General features: G+C 32.7%; 1 protein-coding gene and 1 long non-coding RNA gene across 2 annotated transcripts; both read left to right on the plus strand.

The window, feature by feature from the left end:
* The first annotated feature begins 342 nt into the window (after nucleotides 1-342).
* LOC108199993 (vacuolar-sorting receptor 1) lies at nucleotides 343-16,788 on the plus strand. The gene is given in 15 exon segments (XM_064083080.1): nucleotides 343-690; nucleotides 692-814; nucleotides 1,018-1,697; nucleotides 2,850-2,938; nucleotides 3,038-3,107; nucleotides 3,177-3,258; nucleotides 13,510-13,573; nucleotides 13,576-13,596; nucleotides 13,667-13,748; nucleotides 13,861-13,943; nucleotides 14,730-14,796; nucleotides 15,478-15,521; nucleotides 15,523-15,607; nucleotides 16,171-16,288; nucleotides 16,493-16,788. Coding segments are annotated over 15 exon segments (1,854 nt in total). The 5' UTR covers nucleotides 343-532; the 3' UTR covers nucleotides 16,581-16,788.
* Nucleotides 16,789-23,003: 6,215 nt separating this feature from the next.
* LOC135148368 (uncharacterized) lies at nucleotides 23,004-23,612 on the plus strand. The gene is made up of 2 exons (XR_010286505.1): nucleotides 23,004-23,166; nucleotides 23,253-23,612. It is a non-coding gene; the product is annotated as an uncharacterized LOC135148368 (long non-coding RNA).
* The last annotated feature ends 39 nt before the right edge of the window (nucleotides 23,613-23,651 follow it).

A 23,651-nucleotide genomic window follows, 5' to 3' on the forward strand; every position in this document is an offset into this window, starting at 1 on the left:
AATATAATTAATACAATCAAAATCAAAATAAAATATGATGTAATTATCAGAAGATACGAGTTTTCTTGTAATTTTCTTTATAAAAAATGTAATTTGTACGACATTCTTTTTCCCTTTAATTTTTTCTCACGTGATTTTATTTTTGCGGGGTTTTATCGAGACCCAATTAATGAGTTTTTTTTCCAAGGCATTACCGTATAAATATCCGAGAGTAATTGATTATTTTTCAGTTATATGGTATACTTTTGTGAATGAAAAAAAATTATATTTTCCATACTTAGATATCAATGAAAATTTATTTTCCTTTTTAAATAAAATAAAATAATATCTTTACCTCAAGCTGTTGAAAGACTCCTGAATCCTTTTTGTTTTCTTCCTCTTCTTCTCGGTGACAATCCCTTGCCTAAAAGTTTGATCTTTTATCTTTCCGGGGTTTAGTATTTTATGATCTGGGTCAGTTGTAAACTGGGGTGATCTTGTTATTTATACTCCAACTACCTCATAAGTAAGGTTTACACATAATCGGTTCAAGATGAAGATAAAGTTAGGATTTTTACTTGTAACTTTGATGATGGAATGGTTAGAGTGTTGTATGGGTAGATTTTTTGTGGAGAAAAACAGCTTAAAAGTGATTTCACCAGACAAGTTGAAAGATACATATGAATGTGCAATTGGTAATTTTGGTATTCCGTACACTTGTTGGTGCTGTTATCTACCCTAAATCCAGTCAGAAGGCTTGTAAGACCTTTGATGATGATGCCTCTTTCAAATCCAATCCGGGTAGTCTGCCCATCTTTCTCCTTGCCGATCGAGGGGTAACTACTTATTCACTTTTAGCTTTGCTAAATTCTTACTAATTCAATTTGCCTTTGATACTAATTACTTTTTCCTCATGTTTTTTAGTTTCTACAGCTCAATTACCAGCAACTTATTAAACCCCTCGACTTCATTTATGCTATGTTAAACTTTAAGTTATAGGATAAGTGTCTTATTATCAACTCATAATTACAAAATTGCAGATTGTTACTTCACACTCAAGGCCTGGAATGCACAGAATGCGGGAGCAGCAGCTATTCTTGTTGCAGATGACAGGGTTGAGCCTTTGATCACCATGGAAGATGCACGTGCAAATTATCTGCAGAACATCACTGCTCCGTCAGCATTAATTAGCAAATATTTAGGGGATAGCATCAAGAAAGCTCTATCCAATGGTGACATGGTTAACATAAATCTTGATCGGAGGGAAGCTTTGCCGCATCCTGACGAACGTGTCAAATATGAGTTCTGGACGAATAGCAATGATGAGTGTGGCCCTAAGTGTGAAAGCCAGATAGACTTTGTGAAGAGCTTCAAGGGAGTGGCTCAGATACTTGAACGGAATGGATACACCCAGTTCACGCCACACTACATCACTTGGCATTGCCCGGAGGCTTTTACATTGAGCAAACAGTGCAAGTCTCAGTGCATCAATCGTGGGAGGTACCGTGCGCCAGATCCAGACCAGGACTTCAATAAAGGTTATGATGGCAAGGATGTGGTTGTTCAAAATTTACGCCAGGCATGTCTTTATAAAGTGGCAAATGAAAGCGGGAAACCATGGTTTTGGTGGGACTATGTGACAGACTTTGCTATCCGCTGCCCAATGAAAGACAAAAAGTACACAAAAGAATGTGCAGATCAAGTTATTCAATCCCTTGGTTAGTTCCTGATTTATCTAATAATATTTACTCTTGTTTCTATATCTGTGGTATTTGGTTGGTCGAAACGCATGATATAACTTGTTCATAAAGAGCAAGGTCCATATATGACTTTATACCCATGTCAACCAAAAATGACATGGGTGTGGCCTTTATATCATTTTGTTCATAAAGAGCAAGGTCCATATATGACTTTTTCTATGTTACCCTTTGATTTTATAACACAGATATGATATATATAATCACGTTTATAAGCTTAATTGGTAGAAGACACTAGTCATACATACTTTTTAAGATGTAAAATGGATTAAGAACATATAAATGTTCCCTTATGTTAAGCTTACATGTCGAGTCCCAGCACCCGTGTCTGATTTCGGATTTGCATCCAAGAATCCTACTTTTTAAAAAACCAAAGATCCTACACTTGGATCTGCATTCTGCACCCGTGGCGAACAGCCATACTGGAGTCCTGGTAACTGGGGTTATAGGAGGGTGATGATATATACATATGTGTATGCATATATGCAAGGAGGGTGTAAAAAAGGAGGAGACAGGAGTATGAGGTCACAAGAGGAGAAGATAGCCAGAATTGATGAAAGGTGTGGTGATAGTTGTGATTGCAGGTTGATACATACATATATGACTGTATGTATATTTTCAGGAGATGGTATGGGATTCATGTGCATCATATGTAGTAGTAGTACCATGCTCTCCATTAATAATCACGTTCCATTTATGTGAGGGTTTGATCTATATGCATTTGAATTTAAATTTTGTGTTCAATTTATTTCACAGAAAGAACCTTTTCTTTTGGGCGTGGATTTAGTGGACTGCACGAGACATGTTTATTTTGTACCCTGATTTCTTCGCCCTTCTAATAGAAATATAAGTATGAACAACTAAACAATGAAACTGATACTTTTAGGTAAGAAACTTTTTAGAGTTTGAAGCTAAATGAAATTGTAGTTTATTTCACAAAAATGTGTGCCGAAACTAACATGTTTTTGTTGGTTTATTTACTTATTTATATCCTTTAATTTAGATAGATATCTCTGCAATTTAACATAATCCATTTGATTTTACAAAGTTACGTTTAGTATCTGGATAACGAGACTGTTGATAATAATAATTAATCTGTTTAGAAATATGTAGGTGTGGATCTGAAGCAGATAGACAAATGTATAGGTGATCCTACTGCAGACGTAGACAACACTATTCTGAAGACTGAACAAGAAGCACAGGTCCTTTTTTCTAGAGAATAGATTATTCAACCCCTCACACAACAGTTTTTCATAAAAGTCATCAGCAATATTAACAGTATTATGCAATTTTGATTTTAGATTGGCAAAGGCTCTCGTGGCGATGTGACAATTCTGCCAACTCTGGTGATAAACAACAGGCAGTATAGAGGTATTGAGTTGAAGTGTATATCTTTCTTTAAAAAATAAAGTTTGTGAAACTAATCGTCTATTGTTTCAGGTAAGCTGAATACAGGAGCCGTCCTCAAAGCCATATGTTCAGGTTTCGAGGAGACTACAGAACCAGATGTTTGTTTAAGTGAAGGACTGAAGGTGACCACTAAAATTTTGACTATTTAAACTTTATTTTTAGTATACGGTGTACACACACCAGTGTGTGCCCACACACCCAAACACATTTCTGAACTTTGTTAAATACTTAAATTTATCATGTCTCCTCAGTATTTTTTGCTGGTCAGATCAGAAGCCGTCTTTACTGAAATCATAGGCACTCCTGCAACTGATATTACCAATTTACAAACAACTGTAAAAATTATATTTTATATGTATAAGCATGATAGGGATCTTATATGAAATTTTTAATTTGGTCAACATCTGTTATAATTAAAAGTCTTATTAATAAAAAAATTTGATATATATTCCAACTAGAATTCCTATTAAATAAAATGATTCTATTAAACACAATCAGAAATGCAGGATTCTAATTAATTAAAAAGAAATTTAACAGTATAAAACTCCCTCCACCCAAGTTAATTGGCTGAATGTCCCTTTTAGGTTTTCCCAGAATATTGACAGAGTTTCCGTATTTGTATAATTGATTCCACTTATCCCCCTTATTAATTATTATAACATAGAAATCAGATTTGTATACACCATTTCCCTCATATATTGTAATTGCAAATTTTATTTTTGACTTCAAATTATACAAGTTAAATGGTGTACGGGGTGCGCCACGCTGCAGATCCCCAGAATTTAGGGAAATATATTATGTTTGTACTCCGAGCCAGTGATACAAGGAACGCCAAACGTGGCCACGTACGGCGACCCACTTCGTTCGTGCCCGATTCCGGAACAATCGCGACCGGAAACGCCTGGGTTCGCGACTTGAAACGCAGCCAGTGACGACTTATAAAAGCAGGCGTGTTTTTGACTTCTAGTTCCACAAGATGATGACACCGATATTTGTCAAAGGAGAGGTTTAATCATTAATGGTGTTCAAGCGACAAGCAGTAAAGAAGAAGAGAGGCAAAGAAGAAGAAGAGGTACAGAGATGCACAACTTTTAAATATATGAAGGAAACGCGTAGTTAAATGAGTATACTATTATGTATCCAAGTTCCAAGCATCTTTCCCCCCCCCCCCCCCTCTTATTCACTCTTAATTACTTGATATCTGTGCCTAATTTACTCGTGATGATACAACTTTAAAAAAAACAAGAAGCAAGGGTGTATCACCAATTCATCATCCAACAATATTATTTTATTCATGAAAAAGAATTTATCATTAAATATTTAAATCCAATTTTCCCCATTAAAATGATGTAAGAGTTAATATTCCTTTCATAAAGTAGTATATTTGGTAAATCGTAAATATTTTTATAAAAAGTAGTATATTTGGTAACTTCCCTAAGTTATATACGTACTACTTGATACTCCCTCTGTCCCATTTAATTCTATACGTTTCTTTTTCACTGTTCGACACGCACTTCAATGCTCCTATAAAATATAGTTCAATAACTTATTTTTAAAATTTTCTTTTTCTAAATAAAAATAGAACATTCATACTTTTATTCAGAAAAGAAAAATCTTAAAAATAAGTTATAGAACTATACTTTACAGGAGCATTAAAGTCCGTGCCGCGTCCCCGTCCCCCAATGTATATAACTTAGGGGGACGGAGGGAGTATTGATTAAAAAATATTATAATTATTTTCGTTTAATCAAGTATAATAACTTAATATCTGATTTTCTTACCGTCAAATAAATTATTCATAATTTATAATCAATTTTATATTATAATGAATATCAATATAATGATTGTTTGACATTATACGATAATTGACCAATGTAATTTAAATATAAATCGTAGCTTTTACAATTAACTTACATACATACTACTTGACAATTGATATTGATTAAAAAATAATTTACACTCATCTAATCAATTATAATAATTTAACATCAGCTCGATATGATTTTTTCATATGTTCACGACTCTATAAGATAATTGACCAGTTCATTCTAAATATAAATCGTAGCTTTTAGAAATAACTTATATACGTACTACTTAACATTTGATATTTGATTAAAATATAATTATATTTCTATTCACTTAATCAAGTATAATAACTTAAAATACCAGTGTGATATGATTCTATTTATCGTTAAATAAATTATTCACTATTGGTATATATTGCACCGTTTTTATCAAAAATCATATTTTATAGTTGATTTCATATGTTATCGAATATCAATAATATAATTGTTTAGGATCTTATAAGATAATTGACCAGTGTAATCTAAATATGAATTGTGTTCGTAGTTACAAATAAGCTATATACGTACCATTTGATATTGACTAAAAAAGTAATTATATTTGTATTCGTTTAATCAAGTATAATTATTTTATATCATCGTGATAGATATTTTTTATTGTAAAATAAATTATTCCTTAATGATATTGTATCGATCAAAGATCAAAATTTAAAATTATATAAGACTTTATAAGATAATTGACCAATTTAATCTAAATATGGATGAGTACATTGCCTTTACGAATACAGATATGATCATTTTTTGAAGCAAAATATGATCTTTTTTTAATAGCTAAATAAATTCTTTTATAATTATATAATAAGATATAATCTTCTTTTAATAATTATATATTCTCCTTTTTTATTTTTTGAGCAATTATAATATCTTACGATCAATACAATATTAGTAGTTGAAAAGACACCCTAATTTACACCTAATAAGTCTATATATACTACCCTGCTAACACAATACTCACGTATCACCTGTACCCATTAAATTCTTCTATAGCGTTTGGTAAAGAAGAAGCCAAGGAGAGAGAGAAAACACAAGCAACACAACAGCAAAATCAAAACCACACATCAAATGAAAATATTATTGTAGAAGATGAAGCTAGACCCCGAAAGGAAGAGGCAAATCACAGTTCACAAACACCAAATAATAAATAGCCATTGTTGGATGAAGTAATTATGATTGAGGCACCTAAAGGTAAAAATGCCGGGGGAACAAAAAAATGGAGGTGCAAACATTGCAACAAGTCATTCAGCAGCTCGTATACAAGAATCCATCATCACAGCCTATAAGCAGCTCATCTGCTGAGAGAATATGGAGCACTTACTCCTATATTCACAATGTTAAAAGAAACAAACTTAATTTTGTGCGAGCTAATAAACTGGTGTATGTTCATAGTAATATTAGATTGATCTCGCGCTTCACAAAGAGTTATAATGACGGACCATATAGGAAGTGGGATATCGATCCTGAGACATCTGATTTAGAAGATTCAGCTGCTAAATTAGAGGAATTGAGGTCCATGGAAGGACTTGAAAATGAAAACACCATACCAACGTCTATAAGGCAGAGATTTCCGGACTCGTAATGACCTGGTAAATTAGCAAACTGTGTCACTGTACGGCATGTCCTGATGGGTTTTTTATTATGCTTATGTATGCTTTTAAGTTTAAAGTTTAAACTATGAACTTCTGAAGTCTTAAGGATTATTTATTAATATATTTATAAGTCTGGAATGTGGATGTTTAGTTAGTACTTTACTTTTGATAATCTTCTGTAGTTCAGTAGCTTCCGGAACATAAAATTTGATATAAAATATATGATAGGTCGTACCCACACGTTCCTTCGTAATCGTACCTACACGTTCCCTCGCACCCTTACGTTCCCTTGCACTGGAAACATTCATGCCAACGTTTTACGTATCCGTTTCCGTACCATGTTTCGCACCCCATCCTATGTAACATTGCTCCGAGCGTTGTACCCGAATCCTCATATTTTATGAAATTTGCCGAATTTACGTATGCTTGTACACTCTGCGCCCATACCAAGGCTTCCTAGTTTAGAATGTTGTTTTTGGTTCCTAGTTCTACGTAAGGGGTGAGCAAGAAAACGAATTAAAACCGAAACCGCTAAAAATCAACAAAAACCGAACCGTAAAAAACCGAACTGAAAATTTAAAAACCGAACCGATTATAATGGTTGCGGTTTCAGTTTTAGGTTAAAACTGAACCGCAAAAAACCGAACCCAGCCGATTATATATATATATATATATATATATATATATATATATATATATATAGAGAGAGAGAGAGAGTCGTGCTCCAGTGAGAACCAATCTTAAGGTGAGATATGAGATCTAATCTCAACCACTCATTTAAATACATTATATTCATCTCTCACCATTCATTTAATATTTTAATATTTCACCATCTTCTAATTCAACTACCTATCACCTTCAACCACCGCTGACCACCACCACCAGCTCCGGCGACCACTAGAAAATCACCGCCGGCAAACATAAAATCACCAACGAAAAACATAAAATCACCACCGGAAAACTAAAAATCACCGCCAAAAAACCAAAAATCAACGCCAGAAAATTAAAATCACCACATCACCACCATCTACAAAACACCACCTCCACCCCAAAATCCGAAAAATCACCAAATACAAAATAAAATCACCATCGCAAAATGAAAAACACCATTGAACAACGAAAATCACCGCACCCAACCACATACAATTGCATCGTCGCTAACATCTGTAGAGAAGGAATATGGCAGCGATGTGAAAGAGAAGGGCGAGGGATTGACCCCGGTGGTGCAGCAGCGGGACGCCGCCGCGTAGAGGAAAAAAAATCCATGGAGGCGGCGGTGTTCAGACCTGTGAAGGCGGTGGGGCTGACCTGGGGGGTTACGGTGTCGTCGGCGGTGACAACCGCATCGCGACACCGGCAACAGCACCAAAGAAAGAGGGAGGAGGAAGAAAAGATTGCAGCGGTTAGAGGTGGAGAGAGAGATGAGCAGGTGGTGAGCCGCCGCGGTGCTGCGACGGAGTCACGATGTGGGGAGAGAGAGAGCATATCTGGGCGGCTGTGCGTGATGGTGGTGTTGGGTGGGTGGTGGGAGGTGAATGGAAAATAATTTGCAGATCGGAGTGGTGGTGGCAGCGGCCGGAGAGAGAGATGAGCAGATGACCGGCGGGGGCGACTGGGTGGTGGTCGGTGGGTGGCTGTGCGTCATGGTGGCGGGTGGTGGTGTTGGTAGGTGGTGGGTGGGTGAGTGGTGAATGAAAGAGATGAATAATAAAACAAGGGAAATGTGTGGTTGTGATTTAATTTAGGGATAAAAATGTGGGGCTGAGATTAGATCTCATATCTCACATTAGTTGTGGTTCTCATTTGAGCACTTGCCTATATATATATATATATTTAATTTAAGAAAAATAGTAATACATATGAATACATTAATATCAACTTCATGTACAAACTGAATTTATCTAAGATCCCCCGATATTCGGTTGTTGAAACTTTGAGATTTCCTCGAGCTAAAAAATTTGTGCAATGATGCATACAATTAATTAAGAAATCTTAAAAACTTAGAATATTATTAGAAGCAGCATATCAATATTTCTGAAAGTAAATGAAAAATATATGTTTGAAATACTAGAAAGTATACACAAGTAATGAAGTGGAACATATTTAGAATTTGTAAGGAATTGATAATTATGGACTGAAACAGAATGCATGATCACTTTTATGTCAGGAGGGCTATCCATTTTTTTAATAGAGGTTCTTCATGAGCCTGTTTGAAAGATTTAGTTCCGTAAACATAAACGGGAAACTAATTATTTTAATAACATTTATTTATTCAGTTTGGAAGTATGTTTCTTTTTTTTTTGTTTCTTGCGTTTTTAAAACCGAAACCGAACCGACGGGAACCGATCTGAGGTTTTTGAAACCGAAACCAATCCGGCGGTTCGGTTTTGGTTTTCAATATTAAAAACCGAAGGTTTGCGGTTTCGGTTGCGGTTTTATGCTAAAACCGCACCGAGCCGCATTTTGCTCACCCCTAGTTCTATGTTACAAAAATACAAGAATCAAAATTATAAATACAGAATGATTACTTAAATGCTTATACATATACAAGATGTACTTTTGGTATATGTGTAACAATGTGTATCAAGCTGATAGACTACTTCTGCTAATTATAGTCAAAACAGAAAGTTGCGAGTCCAAACCAAATTTATATAATCGACTTTTCGAGTTAAAGCTATCAAAACTAGACACGACACACAAAGCCGACATGATTTTGAAGGGTTAGGGTTGCTTTCGATTGGTCGGGTCGAAAAGGGAAATGTCGATTACCCTGCAAAAAAAAAAATCAGGTTACAGGTCAGCTCGTATAACCCGAAAATAACTTGGATAATCCCTTTAATCACTATTAATAACATGTATAATATACTTATATAATGAATGATTTTATCATTAATAATATAATTATTTAATATATTTTTTAATTATTTATTTATATTTTGTATACAGTGTTTGTATTTTGTTATATGAACAACATATTTCACAATGATATTTTATGCTTCATGCTACATACTATAGTCTATAAAAGATTTTTTTCGCAGGGGTGTACTTTCTTGTACAAGAAGAAGAATACAATTTCAGATGAAAATACTTTTCATCAAATAAAGCTTATCATCTAACTGAAAACATGCAAAATGTTCCGACAATAGAACTTTATTACCATCTGAAAAGAAGATTCAATCTGACTTGAAACAAATGCTTAAAATCTCGTACAAGTCACCTGAAAATAGTAACACGCGAAACAAGGAGAATATGAGTCAATATATAAATATCATAAAAGTAATAAAGGATGTGTATTTTGTAATAAATACGAGTGTGTGTATTTAATAAAAAGAAATATAAATATAATCAGTGGCGGAACCAGAAGGGGGCTAGGGGAGCCCCCCTGAACTTGAAAAGAGAGCGTATATTTTTTTTAGCCCCGCTGAATTATATAATGAAGTCCAACGAAGGAAGATCTTTGGTTAGACACTAAAATAAAATAATATATATAGGACTACCATAAAACATAAACAAGGCTACAAAGTGGTACTTAATTGCCTCTAACAAGCTAAAAATATACGCCATCAATTATGGCCACCCATAAATGGTACAAAAATAGATATATAATATGGCAATTACTAATAGGAGATAATTTCGAATTTCAAATGATTAAAATTTAATGAGTCAATCCCTATTTAAGGATATAACGCATGACCCATTCCATTTTACAAAATTTGAATGTAAATTATGCCTAAATTTAAATAACATCACCACCGTATACCTTTGTTGAACCACCGCCGCCTGACCATTATCACTTATTTCGTAATAAACAACACCCTAATGCCTAGAAACAAAACATAGAACTAGACATAGTAGTATAACAAAATATCTTTAATATTCACAACATATGTTCGACAAAACATGTATAATATAAATCAGACGTAACGACCTTCATTATCAACAAGGCATCAGAAGCACACAAGTTGTTCGATAATATGCATAATTGACCCATTCTCAAGAATAACCATAACAATGCATACATACAGTTAATATGCAATAACATAAATGGGGAAAATGATACTACAGAGATAAATAAGTACAAGGGGATATGCAATATATATAGGGCATTGCTCAAAGAAATGTTATGATGGTGTTCTTTGTTGTTCTTTTTTTAAAGTGTTCTGTGTGGAGTGCAACCCATATATATATATATATATATATATATATATATATATATATATATATAGGCAACTGATCAAATAGAAACCAATGTTATTCTAGAAACTAGAAACCATTCCTTGAATCACTGTTTATAACGACATACATCACTAGTTTCTATGCTGTTAATCACTATTTTATACAGTATATTCATCAGTTTTTATTTTTAATAATTGAGAAAATTTACTTATGATTGACATTGGTGGTCGATTATTGATGATCAATTATAGTTGTAGAAGGTCTATGATGGTATCAAATGACGGGATGAGGTGTGTGGTGATGGTAGATAGTCATTAGTAGGGGCAAGTTATGATGACAAACGGTGATAGGCAAATCATGGTTGTAAGTGAAGGCGGCAGTAGTGGAAGGGGTTGGTAATGATGCCGGGAGTTTCATCAATGTAGTATGATTGAAGATGATGATAATATACGTTGTATATATCTGTATTTATATATCTATATTTGTCAGATTTTGTATATATAAATTAATGATTTCTGATATACAAATCAGTGATTGTTGTAATTAAGAACAGTGATGAAAAATTGGTCAGGGACTAGTTTTTAGTTTCTAGGCTAATTTAGTTTCTAGTGGAGTAAGCCCATATATATATATATATATATATATATATATATAAGAAATAATGTAGTAATGCTCATACATCTAAACATACCAAGAGAGAGCCCGAGATCAATGACGATGATGCCATGACGACTGTCATCTTCCGACACTCCAGATCATTGTTGGCGTCAGAATCGGCACCATACAACAAATGTTATAAATTGGAGAGAATGTATAACGACGATGATGATGACAAAGGCTATATCAAGATCGCGAGGGAGAGGGAGATCACAATAAGAATTTGGCTAATATGAGTTCTCTGGGATACCCTTTAATATAAAGAAAATTAATTATATCGTTTCAAAAATATTAATTATACGATTAAATATGCCGCCCAACTCTTAAAATTATGTAGTGATCAGAATAAACTATGTCACTTACTGGATAAATGGGTTAGCTGGTCGGGTCGGGTTGACCTGTTTAATTAGCATGTCGGATCACAGTCAGAAAAAAAAAACAAGAATTAGCTCTCGGAATACACTTTGTACAATGTCGACAGAGAAACAAACCATATATGTCCAAATGTCTACACATAGATAAATAAATAAAACATATATGTTCAAGAGCCTACAATGAATTTGTGTCGGTATACAAAGACACGATTAAATCTGTATATACATACACCCACACATAAACTCTTTTCTAATATTTAAGATACGACCGACGCGAACTCAACCCGTGACCTAAAATCGACAGCCCTAGTGAAAGTAGTTATTGGAGGGACTATTAATAATAAATAAAAATTATAATAATAAACACTTGATATTTGTTCTGTTTTTGATTTAAACAAAAAATATAATATGTTATAAATTAGTCGGGGAAAGTAATCTAATATTCAATACTTGGCAATCACAACAATTATAGAATATATTTATTTTACTTTTGTTTTTCACATAATAAAAGAAGTCTAAAATTCAATGTTTACCAACTAAATAAAACTTAATTCCTATTCATTCTTATAAGAAAAACATCCACCACATAATATATATATATATATATCTATTATATTTCACGTATTGGCAAAATTATATATGGTTAATGATACATATGCTCTAATGAATATTAAAAAACCTAATACTATAACAATCAAATATTGAATTACTTATTATAAAAAATTGTGCATTACATTCAAAAAAGATATTAGTACATGTATAATTTTTGGTTAAAAGGTATCTGTAAAAAACTCAAATAATTAGTAATAAATTATAGACTATATGTGCATCGAACTGGTTATAAACTAGTTAATTAGTAATAAACTATAATATGTCTTGCATCCTTTATTTTGACAAGTTAGTTTTATTCTTTCATAGTTACATAGAGTATTTATAATAGGGCAAGGGGAATTGAGGATCCAAACCCGTAAGCCTGTCATTGAAAAGGATAAACACCTTTACCAGTAATCTCCCCCTTGATTCTAATTTGTTTCATAATTGATTGTTGGAATCTTGTGATTTGACTAGAGAAGTCAAAAGTATGTTGAGCTGGTCCGTCGTTTTTTTTCTCTTAGAAAAATTAAAGATGGCTGCATCTGCTCTGTGAAATTATATAATGTCTGATCCAGGAACACTCCCAAAGTGTTTCAAAGAGGGGTTCTTGACATAGGTCTGCCTAGATTAATCTAATTTGGTCAGTATAGCTGTATATCTGTTATTGTTTGGTCATCAGATGGTTTCTTTAGTCTTAGACATTGATACCCCTGAGCTCTTGTTTAGGTGTGATGAGTTACCTGGAGTTTCTATCTAATTTGGTAAGCTAACTGTTTGCTGGATTCCAGTGTATATTCTTAAGTAGTGACTGCATGCATAGAGATTTCACTGCTTTAGGTGTTGTAACTGCAACATATAACTACAAGCTGCACAGTTTATTAAGAAAATATGAAACCAGAATTTTGAAGGTCAAATATGTAAAGAAATATGATATGGTTCATTAGATGAACTTTTATATTGTTTTCTTCGCTGGTCTATAAGGAATGACCCTAGTAACCAGCCGGTTCAGGTCTACTGTATATGTTCTGTGTTTGAAGTTGATTGGTACTTTCATTGAGCAGCCATTTTATGTTGATCTGTCCTGCTTATCTGTTTTCTGATGTGTAATCCTTTCAGAAATAGAAACAAACGAGTGTCTAGAAAACAATGGTGGATGCTGGCAGGATAAAGCGGCTAATATTAGTATATTACAGCATGCAAGGTGATTGAGATTCTTCTGTATACCTTTAAAAAGTTTTATCTTTTATAATTTACATATGATCTTGCTGTAGGATACATTTTGTGGACGGGTATGTTAATGCCCAATCGTGCAGGGAGTAAAATTTTCTGGTGATGGTTATACTCACTGTGAAGGTCAGAGTTGATTAATAAAAAAAAATATCTGCCTTAATACTCTTTTGTAAAAAATGTGATGCTTGGCAGGCCTTTAAACTCTGCGCCTCATATTTACCCGTTATTTTGACAGCTTCTGGATCTTTACGCTGTGAGATTAACAATGGAGGTTGTTGGACGAAAACCCAGAATGGCAGGACTTATTCTGCTTGCATTGTGAGTAATCTTTATGACTTCTCACTTCTCGCAACTGGTGCATATCCCATTTCATTTATTTATGTCATTTTTTCGGTATGAAATTGACAATTAGGTAAATGATTTGTACACTCGGTTGCAACTTGCAAGGGTTTTGGACCTTAAGTACGATCTCATAGGGCAGATTAAGTGCATAAGTGCAAAGCATCCAATGTTATGATATCATACTTAGAACCAGGAGCTGTTTAAATATCAATTGACAGTATGTACAGGAAAGAAGTGATGAAAAAGGTGGCAGTGGGTTGAACTTGGAACAAAGATAAAGAATAGAAGTATTATAGCAAAATAGAGAAGAAAAAGGGTAAGAAGAGAAGACGTTAAAATACAAAGGTATGAGACAAAGCGAAAGAGTTAAACAAGAGATGAGGGACACACTCAACTACTTAAGAAGGTGGATAATTGGACATAGATTAAGTGACCCTGTCATATTGGAAAAGTTTGGAAAAGTGAACTACAATCGAGAAATATAGCACTTCAGCTTTATTTATGAAGTCTCTAATGTGGCTTCGCACAGTTATGCCCTGCATGTTAGATTTTCAGGCCTTGCCTTAAACGACAGGATCGTTTTTGTGAAAATTACAAGTTTCATCCCAAATATAGTTAGCCCTGCCTTGTATTGCTGTCATAATGATGACAGTCAATACTAATTTATTTATTACTGTCCATAGTTTTTATTCTACAAAAGATATTCAATTATATCATGGTTTTTTTCCTCTTCAATCAGATATATTATATGATTTTTTTCAGGACGACCATACCAAAGGTTGCAAGTGTCCACCAGGGTTCAAGGGTGACAGAGTTAATAATTGTGAAGGTGCATTATGGTTCTTTTCTTGTTAATGTTGAGTCTTTAGGCAATTATCTCCGTTCCTTAGTTAATATCTATTGACCATATTCTGGAATTGCTTTTAAAATTTAAGTCCTATTAAGATTTTAAAGAGCATCCCCAGAAAGCTGTGTAAGCATACAGCAGATAGTTTAAACATTTCTACTAAATTGTTTGCATCTTTAACCTAAATCAACTCTGTGAGCCTGTGGTATGGATCTTGGGAGTCTGTTTCATGCAAACTACTAACACTAGTGTAAGATTGTCCGCTGACAAATTGTTTTTTATGATTCCATTTAAACTGTATGTCAACTGCTCTTTTGATATTCATCTGGGTCTTGGTAGTATGTTGGCAATGTACGAGTTTCTCTGGATAACCTTGATACAAAGTATAAGCATATTTGCAAACTTGGTATATATTTTTTAAGTATATGTTTTTTTACTTAATTCAAAGTTCTCTAGTTTTTACATTTGTACTTCAGACTCTATAATCTGTATGATGTATAATATACCATGAAAGTACAATTAAAAGTTTTGTGTGCATCTGCCGTAAGGTTTCCTCATCTAACCTAATTTTTAAGAATCGTAATGGATCAATTTGAATGTTGAAGTCTTAGAAATCTGATTCTTCTCATATATATATATATATATATATATGATTTATGCCAGATATTGATGAATGCAAAGCAAAAACAGCATGTCAATGCCCGGAATTGCAAATGCAAGAATACCTGGGGTAGTTATGACTGCAGCTGCAGTGGAAATTTATTGTACATGCGTGAACATGATACCTGAATAAGTGAGTATTGAACTTTAATATGTGATTCTAGTTAAACTAAACTATCACCATTTGATCTATTAATTTGTTTGCTGGACGAAATTTATGCAATCGTGCCTGCCTCGTTTGTTTATTTTTTTATTATAAATTCTTTGATGACTTGAACTCAAGTGTTTTATATGCAGTAGTGTTATTCTGTAATTGCGCCCTTCTTCTAACACCTAAGGGTTTTAGGAGTGTTAGTAACTTAACGAGTAGTCTCCTTTGCTTTAACTGAGTTGTTACAAGCGCAAGGTAAGAATTTATGCATGGACTGCCAAATTTCTAATAGTCTAGAATTTTGTCGGATGGAGTTTTGACAGTTATGCTTTCATCAATTACGTATAGGAAAGAAAAGAATAAAGAAACTAAAGAAATGTAAAAGCTTCCATTGAATTTTATTTTGCAGCTAAAAGCATTGAGTTATTGACCAGAGTTGTTTGGTATAGAATACACTTTACAGTAGTTTGTATATATTGATTCTAAGTTGTGAAGAAATCACATTATTATCTACTACTTCTAAGATTATTGATAGGCCTATTCAGGTAAGGATGTTAGTGCTGAGGTCAGCTGGGGCTTTGTTTGGGTTATCTTTCTTGGTTTGGCTGAGGGTGGAGTCGGAGGATATGCAGTGTACAAGTACAGGATTCGGGTCAGCCCTGAATTTTCTTACTGCTGTGCTGTTTTAGTGTTCCATCTATATCAGCTTATATATGGAATTCGGGGGTTCATGTCAGAAATAGAGAAATAGGAGTCTATATAGTTGCATATTATAAGCATCACTGCACATATCATAAGCACTACAGTTTGCCTTTGGAAGAACATATTTGTAATATAGTCACTTACCCTTTAATATCTTGTAAAATGTGCAGAGATTCGTGCAATTATGGCACAGTATATGCCCTTGGATAACCAGCCAGAAGATCTCGTTCATCATTCACATGGGAGCGTCTAAGCGTGGAACATTTCGTGAGGAATGAACTTGGACGTTAGTATTAGATTATCCTAGACTCCTATTGCAGTCTGGCTTTGTATTTGTTTATCATGGTGTAGTAGCTCCTGTACCTGACACTGGATCACCTAAATGACTTGGTTTTGATGTGTACAAAAATCGTTGTATGACTTGTAGTTATGTACATTATTACAACTTGTTTGCTGCAGACTGGAATTTCGTTTTGGCGTTGATGCTCTCATAATTTTGGATAAATAATTGTGCTTGCACTATCACACTACTACACCTTCTTTTCGGCAAAGAAGCGAGGCAGAGACTGCTAGAGTCTCTAGATTGAACACTTGAACAAGACCAATTGAACACAATGGCTAGCATGATTCAATATATTTGGCGCAAGTCAAATGTCACTTAATTTCTCATCTCCAGATAACTCACAAATCTTAACTTGGCTTTTTGTCTGTTTCTGAAATCTCAGGGAAGAATACATTATTATTATGTCAACCTTCATTAATACTTACTCCTTTATTTTAAAATATAGGCCGTTTGACTTTTTTGCACGTACTTTTAAGTCTTTTGACCGCATGTTTAAAATCATTATTTTTGAAATTTTCATTTTCTGAATAATAATATCAATCATATTCTTTTATTCAAAAAAAATCAAAAATAATGATTTTAAACATGCGGTTAAAGACTTAAAAGTACGTGCAAAAAAGTCTAAGCGAACAGAAGGAGTATATTCTGGTCCTCGTCTCCCTGATATGTTGTTGTCACTTGTTACGCTTCCTCTGTGCAAGTACATCTGCAAAGAGATTATTCAAAGTTTTAATACAGCTGTCGAGAAAAAGTGGAAGAGAGAATTAGCAAAAATAAATGGAAGAGAGAGAGATATGAGCAGATAGAAACATAAATCTACGGCAGGAGGTAGAACAAAAGGGGTATTGAGGCAGCCTGTCCTGTCTCTCACATTTAATATTCATACTTATAATAAAATTAAATGTAAATTATAAGTTAATAAACGTGTTTGGTTTAATATAATTCTTATCGAATATATCAAACAAGTTCTTAATTAAACCAGTCAAAAATTTATTTGAAAATTGGTCCAAGTAGACATTGTTTCAAAGAAAATATTTAATTATGTTTTAGTTATAATAATAAAAATTTATTAAAATATGTCTGAAAGTTCTATATTTGTCGGTGTTTGGACCTACCAGACTTTTTGATTTATAACATGTTTTAAGAATCTTTTCACTACAATTAAAACCTATTTAAACATTTTTTTTGAAACAATGTCTATTTGGACCAATTTTTAATTAGTTTTTTGCCTGGCTTAGTTAAGAACTTATTTAACATATCCAATAAAAAATGTTAACTCAAACACATTTATTAATTATTTTAAATTTTTAATTTAATCAAAAAAAATTATTTTAATTTAGAAATATATATTAAAATTCTAACATAATTTTATTTTTAATAATAAAATCAATATTATAATATATATATATATATATATATATATATATAATAAAATACAAACATAATATAAGCTAGTCGATTATTGCCTGTATACCAATTCCCTAATTAATTAATGAATCGATTGTTTTTAATATTTCGCTTTCAATAGTGTAAACATATTTTAATTATAATAAAATAAAATGACACGTGTCAATTGGTCTGAATGAACAATGTTTTTGATATTATACTTTAAATTATAATTAGATTATATTCCATGTGATTTCATTAATTTTTATATTAAATTTTGTTTTACATTTAATTTTATTATTTGTATGAATTGGTGTATTTAAATTAATTTATTTAATATAAATTTTTAATAACTAGATTCGTTTGCTTAAAAACAAATAGGCTCAAAAGATGTTTTTAAGCTATAATATATTTAAGAAAAATAATTCATTCGACAAGTTGTTACATGGAATATATATAGTCTGCTGGGTTTCAAATGGGTCCTCAGGGCCAGCACAGCAGGAACCAGAGATCCAGGATTTTGTGTACGATCTTGATGTTGAAGAGGGGGCTGTGGTTATGCAGGCCTAAGAAAAACATGCCGGGAATGGTAACCCAAGGGGTGAGAAGGTATGATTTATCCACCTAAAAGGTTTGGGTTCCCATTCCATTCTATAGCACCAATTAACTAATCCAAACGCTTGTTATCAGATTAAGGTTTCGGTTCCCGGGCTCACCCCCTATATTGATAAGCTAGAGATAGCTCAAGCACTGCTCATAAATGACGGCAGAAGTTATCATGAAGTTATGGCGTCAAACTCAAGCTAATTACGGAGATACACAAGGTGCATGATTTTGTAAACCACAACATGCTAGATATAGTAAAATAGAGATATGTTAAAGTATACACAGATGACCTCATGTTGTACAGTAATGATGATGACCTAGATTAAGTAGGGTTTCTTATTTGCACTAAAAGAGCTTCTTTCTCTTACATTGTTTCTCAGCTTCATCAGTTATATAAAGATACACAAAATGCATATGAGTGTAAGTAGATGTTCAGTCTGCATTTACTCGTTATATTTTTATCGTATCTTGGAGTTAAATGCATTTAACTCGGTGCCGAGAGTTAGGTTGGCCACTAAATTCCTACTCATTTTGATTGATAATTCTTTTCGAATATTTTCTTCTCCGGGAAAGAGAAATGGATGAAGATTCAAAATCACACATGGAACGCCGTATGAATAGTTATATGCAAAGCAGAGAAGATCAAGTATTTCACAGAAGGACTCGATTTGCACTGGACATGGATGGGAACATGATATTTGATGACGATGGATATATGCGTCACCAAAACGAAGAAATTTTTCATGCAAACTGCCGAGTATTATAAATTTATAAGGTTGATGGGGAGGAGATAACTCTGTGTAATCAAGTTAATTACACAGAGGAGTCAGATCATCTCACCGTTTTATACTCCAAGGTACGAAATTTATTATTGTTAGCCTGTGTAAGAAATTCTGGAACCCAGTTTGATTTCAATATGAAGCAAAAAAAGCACAACTTGTTCTTTGATTTTTGCCGTTGATGAGCATGTTCTTGGCTCCATTTTTCACTTTCAAAAGCTGAAATTCTTAAATATATTCTTTAGCTGGGGTATTAAAATTATAAATGAAAAATAATGCACCTATACTTTTTATGGCCCAGGTGATTTGCAGTTGCAGACTCTGAGTTTTCATTTTTAGTTCAAGTATCATATAATATTACAAGATAATATAAAATCTCATACACTAATATTTTTTAACCCCTGACCCAATGCAGGTAGAGATCTCAGATTCACCCGTACAGGACATCTATAACTTTTTTTCTCAGGCTGGAAAGGTTAGTTGTTATAGAGTTAATTCGGTCCTTTTAAATAAATTTATATGCCGATATTAAATTTTATGAATCTTTTTTCTACATAAAAAAAAATCTTCTTCACATGTATTGCCTTTACAGATCAAAACTATCAAGATTATGAAAGATGAGATTCAGAAGAAATTATCAGCGTATGTTATCGTTGTTGTTAGTGCTTTTATGCATATTTATTCAATTTTAGACGGTTTATTTAGGAGTTGATATAATAATTTAGTGTCACATTCAAGCACAAAATTTTCATAATTCTTCTGCTGACACCTAAACCTATTATTAAGAGAGTTTTGACGGTCGTTACAGTTATTCCCCTTACTGAATTTTAATTTTGCTCTTCTTAATGTTTGTTTTTTCTTCTAATTTGTTAATATTTCATTGAATATGAGTGTAATCATCAAAAAATGATCTATACACTATAATATGAGATACCAATATAAGCAGATGCAAGATCGGAGCTAGAATTCAAATTCATGATGGATCAAAAATAAACTTCATTTTAAATATGACCATACCAAGATTCTTCGAAAATTACATTAGGCAATACTAGTCACTAATTATTAATAAGCAAATAAATATTTCATTTAGTAATTACTGTTTTTGTTTACATGTTCCCTAATATTGTGTTGGGTCAAATGTCTTAAAAACATTTAACGGGAATCAGACTTAAATAATAAAATTACGGAACAAAGATTAATCATGAATTAATTGAATTGATCAGAAAATAATCAGATTGATCGGGGATTAATCACCGAATTTTAGAACAGAGGTTAGGGTGATAAAATGAAATCGAATAAAATGCTTAAAAATAAAACAAAATATTATAAATAAAAAGAATTTTTTGATAAAAAGCGATGAAGATAAAATTACTATTATGAGATTTGAGAATAAATTGACAAGAGGGAGAAAATGAGCGTGACTTCTAGCGACCAAATTTATCTTGAGATTATTCCAAAGCGTGAATGGATTTTTGATAGTGAGATATTCCAGATGTGATGCATAAGAAATGTTATTGCTCTAACATTTTTTTTAGTAGTGGGGATTTTTTTTGAGTCTTAAACCTTTAAATTGTTAGCACGCTAAGATGTAATTCACATCAAGGAGACAAGAACCCAAGATAGATAATTATACCCAGAAAACATCCAAAGCAAAAAACTCTAATTTTATGAGGTTCGTCATTCTGAATGTAAAATAAATATTTAAAACATGACATATCAATATTTCGAGTTAATACACAAACAATTAAATATCTACACAATAAGAAAAACTAAAACTAAAAAATTTTAACGGCATAGCCGTCATTGTTGACCAATCAAGCAATGATAACTTTATAAGGAATGAAAATGAGATAATAAAAAAAAAATGAAAATGAGTAGAGTTAGATCGTATCTTATATGCTAGTCAATCTTAAAAAAAGACTTGTGCTTATATTGCTATGTAAGGCTCGGTTAGAGTCTCGTGTTCATAACGTGTTGTAAATTTTTAATTATTTATTATATATAAAAAATAAAAGATATAGATAAAAGAGTAAGAAAGAGACTACAGAGAGTGAATTGTTCTTTGATAGTGATTTTGATATCTCATGCAACTCTTCTATTTATAGAGGTGATTTTGATAAACATGCAAGATTTATTAATCTATAGCTAGTTTAGAAGTGCATAACCTAATACTTAAGTAATTTCTGAATAGGTACATAGTTTAATATTGAAATATTCTTAAAATACGTGCATAGTTTAATACTTAAGTATCTCGAAATGCGTACATAACTTCTTTAATAATCTATCACTTGTATATATCCAAACAATATCAATATTTCGAGTTAATACATAAACAAATAAATATCTATACATTATGAAAAGCAAAAACTAATCTAGCCGCATGACATCAATATTTAAACAATCAAGCAATAATCACTTTACAAGTAATGATAATGAGTGGAGTTAGATGGTACCTTATATGCTTAGTAAATCTCAAAGAAAGGCTCGTGCTTATATGCTATGTAAAGCTCGGTTAGAGTCCCGTGTCGTAAGTCTTCAATTATTTATTATATGTGAAAGAATAAAAGATACAAATAAAAGAAAAAAGAGTAATAAAGAGAATAGAGAGAGAATGAATTGTTTTGTGATAGTGATTTTGATATCTCCGCTCTATTGTTAATAAACTAAGAATTAGGAAAACAAAATAGATCATATATCTATGACAACTTAGAATAATAAAATATAATATACTAAAATTTAAATGCTAATAATTATTAATATTATATTTTTTTGTGAAGGATGAATATGAAACTAGTGTACGAAACCTCTACAAAACACCGACATGCGACTTAAATAATATTTTATTTACTTATTTATAATATTTGAATTTGAATTATATAATTATTTAAAAAGTGATTTAAGCGCACGATTGAAGATGCTCTAAGAATTTAACTTTTAGTTGTCTGAGTCATTATTTTTAGATAATATGCCGGCCCCATAATATATTAGCACATGTTTTTTTTTTTGATAAATTAATGAAATGTTTTTGTATCGGATTTTTTTTTGTGTTTGACTTTTGCATGGGTTAATCATGCAAATCTTTTTTCATCTTTGATTATGAACTGATAATTACTTTTACAGGGAGATTGAGTTCGAGTGTTTCAAATCACTTGCAGTAGCCATGGCAATTGCGGTGAAAAATAAGTATATGAATGTATGTACAAAGGAAAGTATTCATGTTGGTAGCTTTCCTTTAGAAGAAATTGAAGTCAGCGAAGGAGGTGATATGTCAATTAAAGATGTATTCAATCAAAAAATATATATTGGCTTTTCTCACATTCCTATGACCGTCAATTGGTTGAAAAAGGTAAACTTTGATTTTTTACGTCGGGTTAAAAAGTCAAACATCAATTAAAATCGGACGGAGGAAGTACGATTCATTTCCGGTGTCGCATAAATGTAAACTATTTTCTGTTTTATGTGCAGATATTTGAGGTGTTCGGTGTTGTGCAAAAACTCATGATACCACGCCCCCACAAACTTTCGCACTTGGGATATGCAATCCTGCAAGTGAGATTATTTTCTTTTACTCGACATGAATAGTATTAGTAACTCTCTTTAGACTAGCCCCTCTGCCCAACTAATAAGATTTTTTTTTATTTTTCTGGTAGTTCGATAGTGCAGAAGGTGTGCGAGCTGCTCTCCGTTTGGACAAGCAACTGGAGTTTATTTATCAGAACGTAACGGTAACACAGTAACAGTAAAATTGCTCTCCTTTTTTAAAGCAGTGTACAGAATTGTTTTTCTAAGAAATTAAGGTTGTATCTTATAGGTAGAGATGCAAGTTACTGCACTTGATGGAACAGAATTGAGTCATGACGGGGAAACATATACTACATGTAAGGATCCCGTGGAAGATGATGGTTCTTTGTAAATGCAGACTCTTCGAATATAAGGATCTCGTGGAAGATGATGGTTCTTTGTAATGCAGACTCTTCGAATATAAGGATCTCGTGGAAGATGATGGTTCTTTGTAATGCAGACTCTTCGAATATAATGGCATTGGCTATGAAAAAGTGTAACTGCATCATTTTTTATGACATTAGTATATATGTTGCCGTGAATAGCAACAGATTAACTGATTGCATTTAGTTTTAGCCTTATTAAGAGATTATGAGACTTTTTTCTAGAACTATCGTCTTCCCCTGGTGTTTTTGTTTGACAATCCCAG

Source organism: Daucus carota, chromosome 8, assembly GCF_001625215.2.
Source record: "Daucus carota subsp. sativus chromosome 8, DH1 v3.0, whole genome shotgun sequence".
Taxonomy (NCBI): domain Eukaryota; kingdom Viridiplantae; phylum Streptophyta; class Magnoliopsida; order Apiales; family Apiaceae; genus Daucus; species Daucus carota.